This window comes from Chlorocebus sabaeus, chromosome 5 (assembly GCF_047675955.1).
Source record: "Chlorocebus sabaeus isolate Y175 chromosome 5, mChlSab1.0.hap1, whole genome shotgun sequence".
Classification (NCBI taxonomy): domain Eukaryota; kingdom Metazoa; phylum Chordata; class Mammalia; order Primates; family Cercopithecidae; genus Chlorocebus; species Chlorocebus sabaeus.
Window position 1 is genome coordinate 53535069 of NC_132908.1, and position 20262 is coordinate 53555330.

At 42.6% G+C, this 20262-nt stretch overlaps 1 protein-coding gene across 3 annotated transcripts in view; it reads right to left on the reverse strand.

The window, feature by feature from the left end:
* BBS2 (Bardet-Biedl syndrome 2) overlaps window positions 1-14966 on the reverse strand; it is a 34669-nt gene extending 19703 nt beyond the window's left edge. The window contains exons 1-5 of one of the 3 annotated variants that reach the window (XM_007993350.3): window positions 14673-14966; window positions 9066-9293; window positions 4560-4685; window positions 4244-4306; window positions 3387-3464 (exon numbers count right to left, since the gene is read on the reverse strand). In XM_007993350.3, the coding sequence (XP_007991541.3) occupies window positions 3387-3464; window positions 4244-4306; window positions 4560-4685; window positions 9066-9293; window positions 14673-14789 (612 nt within the window). In that variant the 5' untranslated portion in view covers window positions 14790-14966. Of the gene's footprint in view, window positions 1-3386; window positions 3465-4243; window positions 4307-4559; window positions 4686-9061; window positions 9294-14672 lie in introns of all 3 variants that reach the window. The other 2 variants (XM_038008467.2, XM_073015394.1) reach the window with 2 other exon arrangements.
* Between the last annotated feature and the right edge of the window lie 5296 nt (window positions 14967-20262).

Below are 20262 nucleotides of genomic sequence, written 5' to 3' on the forward strand. Positions count from 1 at the left end.
TCCATGATCCTGCAGATCTACTTTCTAATTCTGCTCCTAATACAAGAGATATTAAGAAATAAATTGTATAAAGCAGAGAATAGTTATATAATTTCCTTTACACCTACAGCTTTTCTACAAAACCACCTACTTCACTTAACTATGAATACAAAGTGCTGTGTAGGATTCCAGAATTATTTAGCTCAAGGCATTCTTCTGACAATACTTCGTACTGTTCAACTGCCAAATGAATCATAATTTTGCTGATCTGGGAAAAGATATCTGAACTAGGAGCAAAACCTAACAAAGAGAACAGAAAAATGACCCTGCAAATGAACAATGTTATGAAGTCCATTTTCATAAATGTAGCCCCAGATTCCTGAGCTCCTTTACTGCTTCCTTAGTTCACCAGTTTCTTCCTTTTGTGGACTAGAAGATCAACAAGTCCCCTCAAATCCCTAACCCTATTCCAGGTTCTTGTCCTCTTTTCTAGGATTTAGGAAAGAGGCGTTTCAAGAATTCAGTCGTCTCAACATCTAGTATTAACAAGCAGTAAAAATCCAACAAAATCTGAATCATTCCCACCAAAGGAGGAAAGATTTACCACAAATTAGAATGAAAGGGATATGAGAATGCGGGACACAGCATCTATCAGACAGGGATTCTCAAGTTGTTTTTTTTTTAGTGGCGGGGGAGGTTGCAAACCCCTTTGAGAATCTAATGGAGAAAGCACACCTAAGCACATACACACAAAACAGACTCCCGGGCCGGGCATGGTGGGTCATGCCTGTAATCCCAACACTTTGGGAGGCAGAGGCGGATAGATCACCTGAGGTCAGGAGTTCAAGACCAGTCTGGCCAACATGGCAAAACTCCATCTCTACTAAAAATACAAAAATTAGCTGGGCGTGGTGGCAGATGCCTGTAATCCCAGCTACTTGGGAGGCTGAGGCAGGAGAATCACCTGAACCTGGGAGGCAGAGGTTGCAGTGAGCCAAGATCACGCCACTGCACTCCAGCCTGGGCAACAAGAGTGAAACTCCATCTCAAATAAAATTTAATTTACAAAAAAGAAAGAAAAAAAAGCAGACTCCCTGTATAGACACACATCCTTAGACTTCTCCTTTTGGCACCCATTTCTCCTCTTCGTTTCTTCTCTGTCCACAACTATCATCTTACATCATAATAACTGTGAATATATAAAAAGTATAGTAGGCTGGGCGCGGTGGCTCAAGCCTGTAATCCCAGCACTTTGGGAGGCCGAGACGGGCGGATCACGAGGTCAGGAGATCGAGACCATCCTGGCTAACACGGTGAAACCCCGTCTCTACTAAAAAAATACAAAAAAAAAACTAGCCGGGCGAGGTGGCGGGCGCCTGTAGTCCCAGCTACTCGGGAGGCTGAGGCAGGAGAATGGCGTAAACCCGGGAGGCGGAGCTTGCAGTGAGCAGAGATCCGGCCACTGCACTCCAGCCTGGGCGACAGAGCGAGACTCCGTCTCAAAAAAAAAAAAAAAAAAAAAAAAAAAAAAGTATAGTAGCACTAAATAAAAACTGATGACTCTTGCTATAGGATAAATTAGTTAAAATCATTGATAACGCTGTACATCAATATGTAGCTTTTGCTTTTGGTCTCCTTTATAGTTAGGGGGAAAGAAGTTTGACCTTCTTAGACAGCTTTTATGAGTGACATGAAGCAAGTAATTTAAGGGCAAGTCGCCAAGATCAGTTTTGAGACCAGCACCCTCGAGCTTTTCTGCTACAGACTCCTAAATACCACATAACTAAATTTTGCAGAATCTCACCATTCTGATCTCTAAGACTCTCTTTTACTGGTTTCTTTCTGTCCATTTACAACGTTCACAAGCTATTGCTCCTTTATCCTCTTCTTATTCCTTAATTAAGAATATCTTACACTTTTTTTTTCTGTTTCAGTCTGCCCAATCCTGGAAAACTCGCAGCAAATAAATATCCTAAGAATGTCAAAACCATAAAGGATATAGGTAATCTTTAGATACTGCTTTTTACTTTATTTTTGTCTTTATTTTCCCAACTCTTAATACTGTTACTTTTTTTTAAATTTTATTTTATTTTTGAGACAGAGTCTTATTCTGTTACCCTGGGTGGAATGCAGTGGCGCAATCATAGCTCACTGTAGCCTCAATCAAGCTCCTAGGCTCAAGGGATCCTCCTGCCTCAGTCTCCCAAGCAGCTGGGACTACAGACGTGTGCCATCACCTTCTGGCTAATTTTTTATATTTTTTGTAGAGATGGAGTCTTGTTATGTTGCCCAGGCGGGTCTCAAACTCCGGCCTCAAGTGATCCTCCCACCTTGGCCTCCCAAAGCACTGGGATTACAGGCATCAGCCACTGCACCAGGCCTAAACATCACTTTTTAAAAATAAAGTTTAAACTCTAAGAAATCTCTCAGGTTCAGTTACATGAGTGATTCTAATCACAAGTTCTCTAACACCTAATTTTTAAGTTTACCTACAGAAATGTGCCAAAGAAGTACTGAATTTGCATGAAGAAAAAAATATAAACATCTCATTTATGCACTTCAGCCCTATTCAATACACATAATGAGGAGGAAGAGGCATAAAGGTTCAAATGCTGACCATACCACTTCATAGATAAGACCATGTACAGGTAACTTAACAAAAAATGTAACATCAGGCCAGGCCCGGTGGGTCACCCCTGTAATCCCAGCACTTTGGGAGGCCAAGATGGGCGGATCACTTGAGGTCAGGAGTTCAACAGCAGCCTGGCCAACATGGCGAAACCCCAGCTCTACTAAAAATACAAAAATTAGCCAGGCGTGGTGGTGTGTGCCTATAGTCCCAGCTACTCAGGAGGCTGAGGCATGAGAATAGTTTGAACTTCGGAGGTGGAGCTTGCAGTGAGCCAAGATCACACCACTGCACTCCAGTCTGGGAAATGGAGTAAAACTCTATCTCAAAACAAACAAACAAACAAACAAACAACTAGAACATAATTTTCCTCATCTATGGAAATAATAATAATTTATCTTCCTATTAGGGTTGTTGTAAGGATTCAATATGTTACTTCATATAAAGTACTTACAGCACAACCTGGCATACGATAGGTACATAATAAATGGTTGCCATTATTATTATTTGCATGTATTAACTCATTAAAAGAAATGCCTTTATGTATTTAACTATACTCAATAATTTTTCTCTATTTAATCAGTCTTTTCAAAATATATCTTAATTAGGATTTTTGTTGCTTTCCTTTCCACAACATACAGCTCTGTCTGACCGCCCCATTTTTCATCCTAAAACCACCTGGGTTGGGAGCTGCCCCAGCACTCTCACTTGGTGTTTGATCTGACGGTGCTAATCTCGCTTGCCCAAGGTTACCACAGTTCGAGGTGGCACTTCTTACCTCTGTTTCTGTCATTTCTGCCACAATCTCATCTTCCTTAAAAACTCGAATATCAAAATCCTCAGATCCAACAAGAAGCTGAAGGGGAAATACCATACGTGTTTAGGTGAGTAAGCGAAAACAACAAAATTTCCATAAACAAAACAAAAAAATTGCACAATACTTTGCATGCTGTTTCTGCCACCCAAGATTGACAACCTCCTAATAGTCTGATGCTCAGAAATACTCCCTCTAATGGGAGGATCAGCAGATTCAGTCAGTGAAGAAACAGGGGCTACAGCAGCTTTTATCCTGCTATGGGAGCTGCACATCTTGCCAGAATACGTTATTTCCCTGAGTACCTGAAAATGTTCCCTGGATCAGCAACTTTCTCTGCCTACAGATGGAAGCCCTGTTCAAACATCAGAGCCCAGTGTCCATGGACAAGAGAGGGGCAAATCAGTGCCCAACACAGCACTTCACACCAACTGACTGCTCAAGAAGCTAATTTCTAGGGTAACCATAATTTCAAAGGCTAAAAACCAAACTCTAAAACATTTAGATTCCTCAAAAAAGTTGGCCAAAATTGAAAACTACATACAGTATGGTTTCCAAGCATCAGAAGCAATTTATAAGACTGTGAATATAACTGAAATCCCAACTCTTCTACCCTCTCTCCCCTCTCCTGTGTCTCTGAAACACCATGGCTTTGATCTTTGTACTTATGACACAAGCACAAGTGATTTATTGTTCAAAAGAGAAGAGAAAGATGAATGAGGCCAACTTCTGATCATTTAGGCAACAGAGCACCAATGTCACTGTCATGGCAAAATTTATTTGGCTGAACACACAAGAGAGGTATCTCCTCCCCCACATACCTCTTTCTTTCCATCACCATCAAAGTCACACAAGGCCAAGGAATTAACATTGTCTCCAGTAACCTGAAAATAAAACCCCAAACCATAAGTATGCCATCATTTTTCCATTTACTCCAAATATATTAGCTACATGAAGGAGAGGATTACACAAAACACGAATGAATGCTATTCAAATTATTCATATCCTTTTTTAATGCACATAATTATAAATATTGTTCTATATTTTAATTACTCAGTGGAGTTGGTGGTTAAAAAAGAAGAACATTAAAAGTAAAAATGCTTAAGGGTACCAAAAAGAATGTTTTCTTCTTCATACCGTCCAAAAGAGATCTCTTCCTTCATGATTAAAACCCTGCAGAGCACAATTGCCACCAATAATCGCAAGAGGGGAAGAAATGTCTCCCAGTGTTCCCAGCACAATTGCATTTGCCCCATCTGCTACCTAAGAAAAGTAAAAGGACACATTATCTTAGACACAATAATCTGCAGGCACACTGAAGGTAATGTATATCCGTATTTTTATTTGGACACCCAAATTCCTCTGTCATCATTTGTGAGAAGCCAGATGGTCTCCTGAGAGGGCAGCCAGGGCTGTCCACTGAGACCTAACCCTGTGGCTTTTGCAAGGATGAGCATAGATACAGGGTAAATCAGAGCCTTGGCTTTCACACTAAGCAGCTACAAAACGCAGCTACAGTACTCTATGGGCCCTCTGGGACCACAGGTTTCAGAGGGCAAATTCTCCAGAAAATCAAGACTTACGCCTTTAAGCACCCAAACTTGGTAATTTATTTTAACCGTTTTGGATGGAAACCTTTTTAATACTTGTAATCCAGTTCTTTACTACTCTTTTTAACTTTACTATTCTTTGTACTAAAAAGTACAAAGAATAATAAAACACCCATGGTCCCACCATCCAAAATAAATATTTTAAACTTCTTGAATAAACTACATAAGTTAATTTATTTTTGAAAGACTCAAGGACATCTTTGTAAACACTGTTTATGGTACAGGAAAATAACTGTTACTTATATAATCTTTAAGTAGGAAAACTATAAAGATTGGCCATATAGGAAAGAAAAGATTTCATAAGAAATTAAAACTGTTAAATGGCCAAAGAAATAATAAAGTTAAAAGGTAAACAATGAAGTGGGAAAAAAACCTTTGCAATATATAAGACAAAAAGTTAATATAAGAAAAAGGTTAATAAAAGGCAAATAAATACAAAAATGGTAAACACCTCAACCAAAAAAATAAACAGGAAATATAAGAGATGAAATACACTCAACAAACATGAAAAATGTTCTTTCTCACAGTATATCATTTTTCACTTTTTGGATTAGCAATGAAAAAGAACAATAATATTCACTACCAATTAGGGTGTAATGAAACAGGCATGATCATCATTGAGGGGGGTGTAGAAAATGGTAATCTTTCTAGGGAGGAATTTACCAATATCTATCAAAAATCTCATTTTTAAAGAAGTCTTTGACTAGGCAATTATAAAGCTGAGTCCTCGTAATGTTAATTTATGTGCCAACTTGGCTAGGCCATGGTACTCAGATATCTGGTTAAACATTATTCTAGAGCTGCTGTCAGGGTATTTTTCAGACGACACTAACATTTAAATCAGTAGATTTTGAGTAAAGCAGATTATTATCCATAATGTGGATGGGTCTCACACATTATTTGGGCCAAATTTTGAGTAAATTGAGTAGATTTTGAGTAAAGCAGATTATTATCCATAATGTGGGTGGGCCTCACACATTAATTGGCCCACGCACATTATGGATAATAATCTACTTTACTAGTAAGTCCTTCAAGACTTTCCATTAAGTACTTTCTATCAAGTATTGAAGGACTTAATAAAAAAGAGACTGACGTCCCCAAGGGAAGAAGGGATTCTACCAGCAGACAGCCTTTGTACTTGAGCTTCAACATCAATTCTCTCCTAGGTCTCCAGCCTGCTGTCCCACTACACAGATGTTTGACTTGCCAGTCTCCACAACTGTATAAGCCAATTCCTGAAAATAAATATTTCCCCCTCTAATATGTACATATCCTATTGGTTCTGTTTCTCTGGAGAACCCTGACTAATACAGTCCTAAACTCAATTTCACTTCTGAACAAAAACAATGTGACCTTGAAATAGGCAAAGGGCAGAAAAAGTCCTAACCACTAAAGAAAAAATGTGATCAGTTGGACTTTATAAAAATGAGAAACTTTTGCTCATCAAAAGACACATGCCTACTGGAACAAGCCACAGACTGGCAGAAAATATTTAGTATATATAAATCTGATAAAGAGCTTTATCCAGTATATCCAAGAAACGTCTACGAATCAATAATAAAGAGACAAACTACCAATAAAAAATAGGCAAAAGACTTAAGACACTTCACAGAAGACACATAAATGGACAATAAGTACAAGAAAAGGTGCTCCGCATCAATGATTATCAGGGAAATGCAAAATGAAACCACAGTAAGATATCACTTCACACCTTCCAAAATGGCTAAAATTAAAGACTGGCAACAACAAATGTTGACAAAGGATGTGGAGCAACTGGAACTCTCCTACACTGCAGATAGGAGTGTAAAGTGATACAACCACTTTGCAAAAACAGTTGGGCAGTGTCATAAAGTTCTTATAAACCATACAGTCCAGCAATTCCACTCCTGGGTATTTACCCAAGATAAATTAAGACATATATCCACAAAAAGTCCTATACAAAAGGTCTTATTAAAAACAAAAGTCTTACATGAAAATGGCTGTTAAAAACTGAAACAACCCAAATGTCCATCCACTTGTCTATCACCGAGAGAGTGGATAAACAAACCATAGTATGTTCACACAATGGAATATACTATTTTTGTTACTTACCAACAACAACAAAAGACTACTTTCATTTGCAACAACATGGATAATTCTTGCAAGCATTATGTTAAGTGAAAGAAGCCAGACACCAAAGAATACATTCTGTATGGTTCCATTTGTATGGAGTTCAACAACAGGAAAAGCTAATCTAAGCTGATAGAAGTCAGAATGGTGAATGTCTATGGTAGATAGAAACTGACTGGAACGGGGCACAACAACATTTTCTGAGGTGATGAAAATGTTCTATATTTTTATTGGGGTATTGGTTACAGGGATCCAAACTCATTGAACTGTACACATAAGGTCTGTGCAATTTTCATGTATGTACATTTTACGTCAACAAAAAAAAGAAGACAACAAGTCAAATGCAGTGGCTCACATCTATAATTATAACACTTTGGGAAGCTGAGGCAGGAAGACTGCTTTAGCCCAGGAGTTTGAGACCAGCCTGGCCAACACAGTGAGACCCCATCTCTCTAAAAAATAAACAATTAGCTGGGCGTGATAGTACACACCTGTAGTCCCAGCTACTCAGAAGGCTGAGGTGGGAGAATTGCTTGAGCCCATGAGGTCAAGGCTGCAGTAAGCCATGATCATGACACTGTACTCCAGCCTGGGTGACAGAGCAAGACTCTGTCTCAAAAAACAAAAACAAAAAGAAAGAAAACCATCTGCATTTTCAGGAACTTATCCTCAGGAAATAATTAGGGAAGTGGTCAAAGAGATACAGTTATTACACTATGAACTATAATAGAGAAACAATGGAAATAACATAAAAGTTCAACAACAGGAATGGTTAAACAAATTATATTAACACAATGAAATACTATAGAACCAATAAGAATGACATAACGGGTATGTAGTAACTTCATATAAAGATGTTCACACCATATTATTGAATGAAAGAGCCACACATAATAGCTAGGGAGTAGAATGTCCATTAACTGATAAACGGATAAATAAAATGTGGTAGATACATACAACGGAATATTATTCAGCCATAAAAATGAATTACTGACACATGCTACAACATGGATCAACCTTGAAAATACTATGCTAAGAAAAAGAAGGCACTCACAAATGATTACATATTATATAATTCCATTATTTATGAAATGTCTAGAATATGCAAACTTCTAGAGACAGAAAGTAGATAACTGGTTGCCTAAGGTTAGGAGGTTAAAGAAAAATGGGGAGTGATACTAAAGCGTATGGATTTTCTTTTGGGGGTAATAAGAATGTTGAAAATTGATGATGGTGATGGTTGTACAGCTCTCTGGATACACTAAAAACCACTGAATTGTATACTTTAAGTAGGTTAGTTGTACGTGTGAATCATATCTTAATAAAGCTGCTATAGGGTAAAAACAAGTAAAAGGCTACATGTATATATGATCCAATTTTACTACAAAACGTATTCATATACGCTTGGTAAAGAATCTCAGTTCAAAAATTCAAGTGTGAAGTGTTATTTTTAGATGAAAGAACAGGTGTAATTTCTTTTACTTTTTACTTCCTTATCTTTTCTGTAATAAACATGAATTGCTTGGGTATTAAAGTTGCAGCAGCCTGTAGATGGTAGGCTACAGTAAGGGCTTCTCCTACAAACTATTGTACTAAACTTGAATGCGAGTCCACCAGGAGACCTGTCTACTGGGTTCCCAGGTCTTGGTTGAATTCTCAACAGGAGATCTTGACAGATGGTAGTATCACAGATACACCTCATAGAGATAAGCTCAAGTGTCACCAAGTGATCAGCAACCATAACAAAATAAGTAAGTTCCGAGTACATAAAGCAGATGTTAATAGCAAAATCTCCATGTTGTTTATGTATACTATAACAGGCATATAATCAACATACCAAAATAAATGATCTGATTTCTTCTAAGCATAAAAAATAGACATTAATGAGTAATGACAATTTTATGGTTATAAAGGTCATACTTGCCTCTCTGTAGAACAAATCCGAATTATTGTAGACATCATAAGCCAGAAGATTAGTCTGTGTCCCCACTAAAAGGGCATCATAGCCAAGCTCAGGGTTCAATACGCCTGCAGTCAGGCAGCTGACTGCCTGGTTAATGTTGAGAAGAGAAACATCAGATTCCAGGGGGCTCTGGAAGACCCTGGATGCACTGACATGCTGGTTCCATGTATGAGGATTATGAATAAAAACCTGAAACAAAAATAATTAATTACATTCCCTTAAAATATAAAAAATTATTGTCATACATTTTTTTAAAAAAAGAACCAGGTTACTAACACATCCACATTAACAAGAAGTCACTTTAATCTCCTGTGAAACTTAAAACACTCGTACATAGTTCAATGCATGGACAACTTTCAGTCATTATGAATCATGGAAATCCAGTGGTTCTTAGCCTTGTAAGGAACAGGGTAATGAACAAGATCTAGTCACTGCTTACCAGGCCGGCTTACATGCTACCCACCAGCAGGATGTCAAAGCACTCTTAGAAGTTAGCCTTTTCCTGATCAACCTAGAATAAGCTGCTACCACCTTCAATGCGATTGCCACACACCAAGAAGATCATGGAAAACAGAATAAACACTACCTTTATTATCTTTCATCCGAGCACCTAATGAATTCACTTCCTAGACCTTAAAATGGTCTGCTAGTTAGTAAACCTGTTTCACAAACTTAAACCGAGTCATGCAAATCAAGTATCTTGAAAGCTTTCATAATTTATACCAGTGACATAGAACTAAGTAATTAGCCCAAAGATAATACATTCAACAGTTTCAACTATCATAAATATAATCTGAGTGTCTGCATAAATTATTCAACCTTCCTAAACTTCATCTGTAAAAAGGAGGTTTGGACTAGAAAATGCATTCTCAAGAGGGGCGAGATCACTCCCAGGACAGGTAAATGGGTTTGCGACACAGGAATTGTGTAGCCCTTCACAGGACCACAGTACAAAAAGAGATATACAGTATACCTGAGGTATCAGAATTTCACTGGGGAAATCGTCATGGTCTAAAAAAGCTCCAAGGTGGGTAACATGAAAAAAAGGGCTGGGGGGATGAAAAACACTGGACTAGGGGTCCCTCTAGCCCCTTCTATTTCTAAAATTTATAAAATTTACATGAGTATTTTATCTCTTTCACATAAATCCAAACAGAATTAATTTTAAATTAATACCTACCCAAGGCAGCCTATTCAACAAAAAATAATTTTCAAAAGAATTGACTAAAAACATAGAAAAGATGTGCAGCCACTGAACATTGCCTTCATGTTCCATCTGTGTAACATTTTACAACATGCTTTGGTCAATGTTAATTGCATTTGAACCTGACACCAACCCTTGATTTCCAGATGAGGTCGGAAGAGTTAAGGCCCTTTGCCAAGGTCTTGAGACTGGTGACAGGGCTAAGACAAGAGCCTGGTGTGCTCCAGACCCTGAGCTCCAGCCACCACCACATCACACTTCCTTTTATAACAGTTCTGAACAAACCAATTCTTACAGAGTTTTCCAGAAATCCAACATGCTGAGAAAGAACAGGAGGGGAAATAGCTTACAGGCTCCATATTCATCCTTACTGGAATGGAAAGAGTTTGCGATTTTTATCAAGAGCAACAAGGGTCTCAGGAATCAGACTTTCCCCCAGTTCACTCCTGCTGTTCTCTGCACCCAGAGAGTCCACAGGGAAACAAGTCTGTCCCTTCAGGCAAGGAAAGAAAGCCAACCTCAGTCACATGACAAAAGGACCACTCCCAGGGTTTCCAAAGGACTGGCCGAAGTTCACACATCTGTTCTAGCTGAGGAGGTGCTGCAAACAATGTAAATTCAACTGACCCCTAAACATTACTGTGAGAGAAAAAATGTCCCCAGAGGAAAACTCTAATGTTCACCCTGCAAGAGATTCCTTTTATTTATTCGTATGTTTTTTGAGACGGAGTCTTGCTCTGTTGCCTAGGCTGGAGTACAGTGGCACAATCTTAGCTCACTGCAACCTCTGCCTCCCGGGTCTCAGCAATTCTCCTGCCTCAGCCTCCCTAGTAGCTGGGATTATAGGGGTGCACCACTACGCCCAACTAATTTTTGTATTTTTAGTAGAGACAGGTTTCAGTTGGCCAGGTTGGTCTCGACGTCCTGACCTCAGTTGATCTGCCCATCTCGGCCTCCCAAAGTACTGGGATTGCAGGCATTGAGCCACCATGCACGGACAGAGACTCCTTTTAAAAACATCCTTGCTGCCGGGTGTGGTGGCTCATGCCTGTAACGTCAGCACTATGGGAGGCCGAGGCGGGCAGATCACAAGGTCAGGAGATCGAGACCATCCTGACTAACACGGTGAAACCCCGTCTCTACTAAAAATACAAAAAATCAGCCAGGCGTGGTGGCGGGCACCCGTAGTCCCAGCTACTCAGGAGGCTGAGGCAGGAGAATGGCGTGAATCCGGGAGGCAGAGCTTGCAGTGAGCTGAGATCGCACCACTGCACTCCAGCCTGGGCGACAGAGCAAGACTCTGTCTCAAAAAAAAATATATATATATATATATATCTCCATGCTAAGACCCAGAGTCAGCTCCATGTTCACAGCAGGGTCCCAGATGTAATGATAAAGTCCTGTTTCTAGAGATGCAGGCTTTAACCCTAGCTGAAATGTTTTAATTGCTTTTAAGAGAATATTATCCATGGCACTGAGTCATAAAATACTAATTATTTTTAAGGTCTCAAGATAAAAGATCAGGTCAGAACTTTTTAGATTTGTTTATAGGGCTAAACACAAAGTATCTACCCAATTACACAGGACAAAGGACCTCCTTTATTTTATTTATTTATTTATTTATTTATTTATTTATTTATTGGCCATTTTCGACAACAGCCCTAGAATCAAGCATTCCTGCATTCCACTCCAGGTTACACCGTATCTAAGGGCTGCCCTAAGGACCTCTGCCTCATCTCCCTGCTTCTACTCCAATACTTACTTTCCTGCATCCCGTCACGGAACATCTGTTCACCACATACCAGCCAGTTAGCCTTTATCTAAAACATAAAGCAAATTCCAACACCCACTTTATCAAAACCCTCAGGGACTTCCCAACTTACTCAGCATAAAAACCAAGGTCTTTGCCATGGCATTCAGGTTCCTATATGATCTGGCTTGTGGTTACCTCATGGCAACCCTCATTGCCTTCCAGCCCGTGGCTTCCTTGTGCTCCTGAAACACATCACGCGTATCTCCAGCTCAAGGCCCTTGTACCTGCAGATCCCTTTGCCTGCAAGGCTCTTATCCCACAAATCTGCAGAGTTTGTTTCCTTAGTTCCTTCAAACCTCTCATCAAATGTTATTAGAGGCCAACTGACCACCTGTCTAAAACAGCAAGCTCCCATCACACTGAATCCCTTATTCTTCTCCTACGAAAACACTCGCATATTCGGTTAACTGCCTAGTTCCCCCTTTCAAATGTAAGCTTCAAGGGGGCAAAACTTGTCTGTCACATTCTCCAATGCACCTGTAGGGCTAAGAACACTGCTCAGCACATAGTAAGCCCTCAAATTAGGGGCTGAGTTAATATCAATGAGATATTTTCAGCCCATTTATGTATCTGCTATGCACCTACAGCACAACCAACATGAAGTTCTTTTTGACATTTGTCAGTGCTTTTTTTTGAGACCGAGTCTCATTCTGTTGCCCAGGCTGGAGTGCAATGGCAAGATCTCGGCTCACTGCAACCTCCACCTCCCAGGTTCAAGTGATTCTCCTGCCTCAATCCTCAAGTAGCTGGAATTATAGGCACCCACAACACCTGGCTAATTTTTGTATTTTTAGTAGAGACAGGGTTTCACCATGCTGGCCAGGCTGGTCTCGAACTCCTGACCTCAGCTGATCTGCCCGCCTCAGCCTCCCAAAGTGCTGGGATTACAGGCATAAGCCACTGCACCCAGCCTGTCAGTGGCTTCTAACTGTAACAATAACTAACATCATGATGTGCCAGATCCCGTATTAATAGCTTAACTCTGTTATACTACTTAATGAAAACGAAGCCTTCCTTTTTACTTCCATATCCCAAGGCATATAACATACAACATACGTGGAAGGGTCCTAAAAACTATAAATTGTTACACACATGCTAACTTATTAAATCCACACTGGGTCAGACAACATGCACTCTGACTACATTCCACACTTTCTAGCTGAGTGGCCCCAAGCACTGTGTTGAACCTCTCTCAACTGCAATTTCTAGTCAATAAAGTGAGAATCATAAAAAGAAAATAACAGGTAACAATTAGTGACCACTTCCTGTATGTCAAGCGCTTTACATTTGCTTCCTGTCAAATGTATTAACTTTAAAGCTCATGACTCCATGTATTAGATACTTTTATTAAGTGCCTTGCCTAAGGTCATGAAATTAGTAGATACTGGAGCCAAGAAACACCATACCTATGCCATGCTGCTGCCCTTGGCCTTGTAGCAATGATGCTGAGATGATTCATGTAACAAAGTTCTGTGCCTGTTGTTATTAGCCTTGTCACTACATTCCATGTATTTTGGGCATGCCTCCGTCAAATACACAGGGCTCTGATTTGCCTTGTCTGTTAACTTCTGGACTATAAGCTTTCTGAAAGTAGGGACTCCTTTTACATCCGAGTCTCCAAAATCTATACAGAAGGTGTTCAGTAGAAGTCTGGTGAATGTTAAATGATCATGTCTCTTTTATCTCTTTGACTCTCACACCTTGCCCAGTAATCGCACATAGTAAGCACCTAATATTTAGTGAATAAATTAAGGGGAAAGAACTGAATGTACATGGGCAAGGATCAAAGTGCAATTTGAATAAGTTTTGTATTGCATTCTTTTGTCGTTGTTGTTCGGTAAAGGAGCAGTGTGAGAGGGTGGGTGCAGTGGTTCACGCCTGCAATCCTACCACTTTGGGAGGCCGAGGCAGGTAGATCACTTGAGGTCAGGAGTTCGAGACCAGCCTGGCCAACATGGTGAAATCCTGTCTCTACTAAAAATACAAAAAATAGCCGGGCGTGGTGGTAGGCACCTGTAATCTCAGATAGTCGGGAGGCCGAGGCAGGAGAATTGCATAAACCCGGGAGACGGAGGCTGCAGTGATCCGAGATCGTGCCACTGCACTCCAGCCTGGGCGACAGAGCAAGACTCCGTCTCAAAAAAAAAAAAAAAAGAAGAAGAAGAAGAAAAAGAAGAAGAAGCAGTGTGAGAGAGTGGGAGGAATTCCGAGTTCCAAGTGACAAGCAGAGGCCCTTGGCTTGAATCTGGGGTCGGTTATTACTGGAACCCGAACCAAGCCCCTTCCCTCCGGAGACGTCTATTTTCTAAGCTCCCTATGTCCAGGGACCCCGACCTCGCCTGACGACAAGAAAACGTCAACTTCTCAGAAAAGTTCTTCCTCTAAGACCCCACTGTCCCCTGTAGGATGGAGCTACAAGGCGCTAGCCGACCGGTTGCCGGGCAACACGGGCTGGGGGCGGGGTCAGAGGGGGGCGGGGTCCCAGGGGCGCGGCCGGCGGAGGTCCCGGGGTTCACCGGAGCCCGGGCTCCCTGCGGGTGGGAGCGGTTACCTTGCCCGCTTGGGTGGCGGCCGCCAGGCACGGGTGAGTCCCGTCGTAGCGCCCTATGGCCACCATGCGGGGGCTGATTTTGTGGCGCAGTTTCAGGGTGAACACAGGCAGCAGCATGATGGCGGCGGCTTAGGGGAGGAGCCCTGGAGGCTCAAGGCCAGCGCAGCGGAGCCGGCTTCACGCGGCCAGGTGAGGAGTGCAGGGACACTACCTGCCAGGCCCCAGCCGCCTCACGCCGGACGCGAGACAGCCGCGGACGAATCTGCCCACGTACCGCCTGCTGCTCCTGCGGCTGCGCAGACCCGTCCGCTCCTGCGGCTGCGTGGTAGAGCCGCAGCGCCTTGTGCGGCTGCGCGGTGGAACCCCTGCTGGGCTGCGGATGCAGTTGATTCCCACTGCGGTGATATACCCCTGTGAGTTGAGCTCAACTGGTGAGCCTACAGGCTCAGCCCCGAGGCTTCCCCTTCTAACACCACAAACAAACTGCACCCTGCAAACTTCACACAACGCTACCCAACTCCAGAGAGTCATTAATTCAAGAATTATTTCTTGAGTGTCGGCTCTGTCCCTTGCTTTAGCCGTTGTGTGGAGGAAAACCATACCAAATCCTTAGACTCACGTTCGGTTTAGGGCTCCTGGTAAGGCTCCCGGTAAGGCTCCCTATATATTTTTAAGTGCAAACCTGCAAAATTGAAAAGTGACCAACAAAATTTCCTTGACGGCCTATTGTGTGTCAAACACTGTTTTAGGTAATAAATAGCAAACAAAAGACAAACCTCCGCTTTCTTGGAACTGACGTACTAGTCAGGGGAGACAAACACTAAACAAGAAATGCATGTAATTTGGTAGTGAGTACTAGAAAGGAAATTAAGGGAAGGAAAAGGGGAGAGAGGGGTTAGAAGGAATGCAATGTTAAGTAGGGTGGTAGGAAAGAGACCTCTCTGAGAAAATGACATTCAGGCAAGGACTATTAGAAAGTGAGGAAGCCAGCCTCGAGGGAGGGTGTTCCTGCAGAGGAACTTCAGGTGAGGACCAGGGCTCACTCTGCTGCCTTCTGGAAATGGACAGTCTGGGGTGGATGATGAGATGAGCAATGACCGCTAGAGGAGACTTGGAGTAGCCAGCAAAGAAGTACAATCAGGAGAGTATAGTGTCCTGGAAGCTCAAAGAGAGGGTGGCCAGGAGGAGGAAAACAACTGTGTCAGATGCTGCAGGCAGGTCTTGAAAGATGAGTTCTGGGCCGAGGGCGGTAGTTCACGCCTGTAATCCTAGCACTTTGGGAGACCGAGGCGAGTGGATCTCTTGAGGTCAGGAGTTCAAGACCAGCCTGGCCAGCATGGTGCAACCCCGACTCTACTAAAAATACAAAAATGTGCTGGGTGTGGTCGTGGGCACCTGTAGTCCCAGCTACTTCGGAGGCTGAGTCAGGAGAATCGCTTGAACCCGGGAGGCAGAAGTTGCAGTGAGCCGAGATCATGCCACTGCACTCCAGCCTAGGTGACAGAGCGAGACTCCATCTCAAAGCAAAAAAAAGAAAGGTGAGTTCTGGAATAGTCTTGATACTTGCATTTTGTAATTACAGTTATATGAATGAGCATTTTTTTTTTCAAGCCTATTGGTGTGTCTGTGACTATTTGTAACCTCTTTTGCAGATAATATCAAAATACTAATGTTAAAAGACTAAGATTGGTAATCTTTTTAAAATTGATTTTTATTTTATTTTATTTAGAGACAGGGTCTCACGCTGTCACTCAGGCTGGAGTGCAGTGGTGCTGTCACAGCTCACTGTAACCTGGAACTCGTGGCCTCAAGTGATCCTCCAGTTTCAGCCTCCCAAAGTGCTAGAATTATAGGTGTAAGCCACTACTCCCAGCCTAAATTTAAAGATCTTGATGGAATGTAAGACCTGAGCCAGTGGCCCTGCAGTCCCCCTCTGATGGACCATGCTTCTGAGACCCAGCCTCTTTCTACCCCATCTCCACCCCTACCCTTCTGTCACCTGTCTACACCCCAAGTCCTATAGCAGCTCCCTGACCTGCCCTGCCATGGAAATTACCCTGGGTCATTGGAACTTACTTCGTTTTGGGATGTCCCTTCTCTTTAGTCCCCAGATTCTACCTACACAAAATCATCATTTCACTGAATCCACTCAGCTGTGTTACTAGCTGATCACAACTTGATCAGCTACCTCTCCCAGGAATTGAAAGGAATGACTCTCTAATAGACATCATTTCAGATCCTTTATTTTTTCCTGATAAACATTTATGGAGGGTATCCATGTTCTAGATGGTGTTCAAGGACCTAGGGATACAGCAGTGAACAAGAAAGATATAATTCATACTCTTATGGAGTTTACATGCTCTAGAGGATAGGAAGCAACAGGCACTAAACATGAAAATAAGTAAGATCATTTCATCTGGTGAGAAGGCTGATGTTCTAGGGCTCAAGAAGGTCTCTTAGAGGAAGTAACATTTGAACCAAGAACTTTGTGACAAGTAAGTGGCAGCCATTCAAAAATGTGAGGGACAGGCAGTCTAGACAGAGGGAACAGTAAGGGCACAGGACCAGTTTGGACATGTTTGAAGACCAGAAAGAAAATAATGTAGCTGGAGCTTAATGTATGAGAAGGGGCCAGGTCACCTAGTGCTTTTGAGCCAGACCAAGAAGCTTGGGTTTTACTCCAGCAGGCAGACAAGTCCTGGACTTCTATGTAAGACTGGTCTTGGCCTCTGTTCACCTGGCCACGCCTTCCTTACTGTATGGACTGCCTTGGTGGCCTCTAACTTTGTGATTTCTCTTCCTAATAGGACATTACAGTCATCAGCATCAACATCATTAACATTTACTGAGCATATTTTGTTGTTGCTGTTGTTGAGACGGAGTCTCACTCTGTCACCCAGGCTGGAGTGCAGTGGCGTGATCTCAGCTCACTGCAAGCTCCACCTCCCGGGTTCACACCATTCTCCTGCCTCAGCCTCCAGAGCAGCTGGGACTACAGGCGCCTGCCACCTCGCCTGGCTAATTTTTTGTATTTTTAGTAGAGATGGGATTTCACCACATTAGCCAAGATGGTCTCGATCTCCTGACCTCGTGATCCACCCGCCTCGGCCTCCCAAAGAGCTGGGATTACAGGGGTGAGCCTCCGCGCCCGGCCTTACTGAGCATTTTTTAGGTGCCATTCTAAGAACTTTGTATGTATCATCTCACTTAATCATACAATAATTCTACAACCCTATATAGGGTTATTGTATGATTATATATATAATGTACAATAATATATGATTATACAATAATCCTACAATCCTACGTAGGATTGTAAAATGGGATAACCATACAATAATCCTACAATCCTACGTACACCTGACAAAACTTTACCATTGTTACTTCCTCTATAACTCTTCATTGGCTCCCTATTTTCAATCAAAAAGAGTCCAAGCACTTCAGCAGATTACACAAAGGTTTCCAAATTCTGACCACTGTTGCCCACCTCATCTTTTGCTTCTTCTTTCTTCAGACATGATCCTTCTCAGATGCCTTGTCTAGCCTCTCTGCTCAAATTGTGCCCTCTGCCCAGAATGTCCTTCCCCTCCCTTCATAACTTCCCCCCGTCCTTGAAGACTCAGGTTGGACATCACCACTCCAGCAAATCATGTTTGACGGCCTCCCTCACTGCTATTTCCACCCTTAGGAGGCAGCCACACTTCCCCTGTGCTTCCATTAGATCATGTATCATAATGAGGGTCCTTGAGTTTAGGATATCCCTAGAGAGATAGGGAATACCCCATCCTCCCTGCCAAGCACTGATCAGGGCAGGGGACTTACAGGTTTTCCTCTGAGGAGAAAGGCCCAGGGCTGACCCTCTTCTGCCAAATGTCCAATAATCTTCTCTGCCTCCCACGACTCACCAGGAATCATTGGTTCTTCCGAGGAGACCCGTGTCATCCTCACATCAGTGAGAGCTGGGACTCCCAAGGATCTAGGCCTTGAAGGTGGGAGAGGAGTTGAGACCTGGCGGGCTCTAGGGAGACAGCACTACATAGCAGGTAAGCCTTTGACCCTCAGCCATATCACACCCGGGTTCAGATGCCTCCTCCATCAGCCACTAGCTGAGATTTAGGCCCATTATTTAATCCCATTCTCATATTTATTGAGCATCTTCTCTGTGCCAGGACTACACATACTTTTTTTTTTTTTTTTTTTTTTTTTTTTTTTGAGACAGCGTCTCACTCTGTCATCCAAGCTGGAGCACAGTGGTGTGATCATAGCTCACAGTAACCAGAAACTCTTGGCTCAAATGATCCTCCTCCTGCAGCCTCCCAAAGTGCTGCAATTAGAGGCATGAGCCACAATGCCCAGCCACATACTAACTCATTTAATCACCACCACCCTTGGAGGGAGACACTGTCATCATCCCTGTTTTACTAGAGGGGAAACCAAGTCATGGGAGACTCCATGATGTAAGCCTGAGGTCACACAGCTAATAAGCAGCAGAACCAGGATGGCTGACCAGGTGGTCAGACCACAGAGCCTGACCTCTTCACCACTGCACTTTCCTGCCTCCTGCAGTGAACCGCCCTGAGCACCAGCGTCCTCATCTAGAAAAGAAACATATTAGCAGTCCTCATCCTTAAAGCAAAGTCTGGCCTTCAGTAAGGGCTCCCAGAAGTGGTTATTATTATTACCTCTAGGTGAAAGCACTGCCTTTGACTAGTTAGGGTCACTGTTCTAACAAATTTGATCTTTTTTCTTTTGGTAGTAGGTAGCATTGCTCCCAGTTTTCTTTTGGCCCTGGGATTGGAAAACCAAACTAGTAGCCAAGTTTTAGTGGGACTTGATCAGGATCAAAATTGAAGATCCTAATTTCCAAGGGCGGGGGGCCTGATGGGAGGGTGCCTTAGGCCACACCTGCCACCTGCCACTCCGTCTTCTTGTCCTCACATTGAGTTTGCAAAGCACCCCCACTAGAGGGTGTGCAGGTGTAAAAAACAGAGATTCAGGCACCTCAAGACTGGATTAAAGGCCTGGAGGGAGGCAGCATGGAGGGCTCCTCAGCACAGGAGATTCCAGCAGCTGCAGGGCCCACCTTGAGGAGCAGACTTGGGCAGGGAGGCCACCTGGAGAAGGACTTCTGCCTTTTTCTTTATGCACTGTATATGTTTTTGTTTGTTTGTTTGTTTGTTTGTTTCATTTGTTTCTGAGATGGAGTATCACTCTGTCGCCCAGGCTGGAGTGCAGTGCAGTGGCACGATCTTGGCTCACTGCAGCCTCCGCCCCCTGGGTTCAAGCAATTCTCCTGCCTCAGCCTCCTGAGTACCTGGGATTACAGGTGCCTGCCACCATGTCTGGCTAATTTTCGTATTTTGGGTAGAGACAGGGTTTGACCATCTTGGCCAGGTTGGTCTTGAATTCCTAACCTCATGATCCACCTGCCTCGGCCTCCCAAAGTGCTGAGATTACAGGCATGAGCCACTGAGCCCGGCCTATGCACTGTATATGTTTATGCTATTTTTCAGCATGCTTGTTTTACTTTTGTAATTTAAAACAAAACAAAACCTTTAAAATAAAGTAGTGTAAGGGCAGGGTTGTCTGT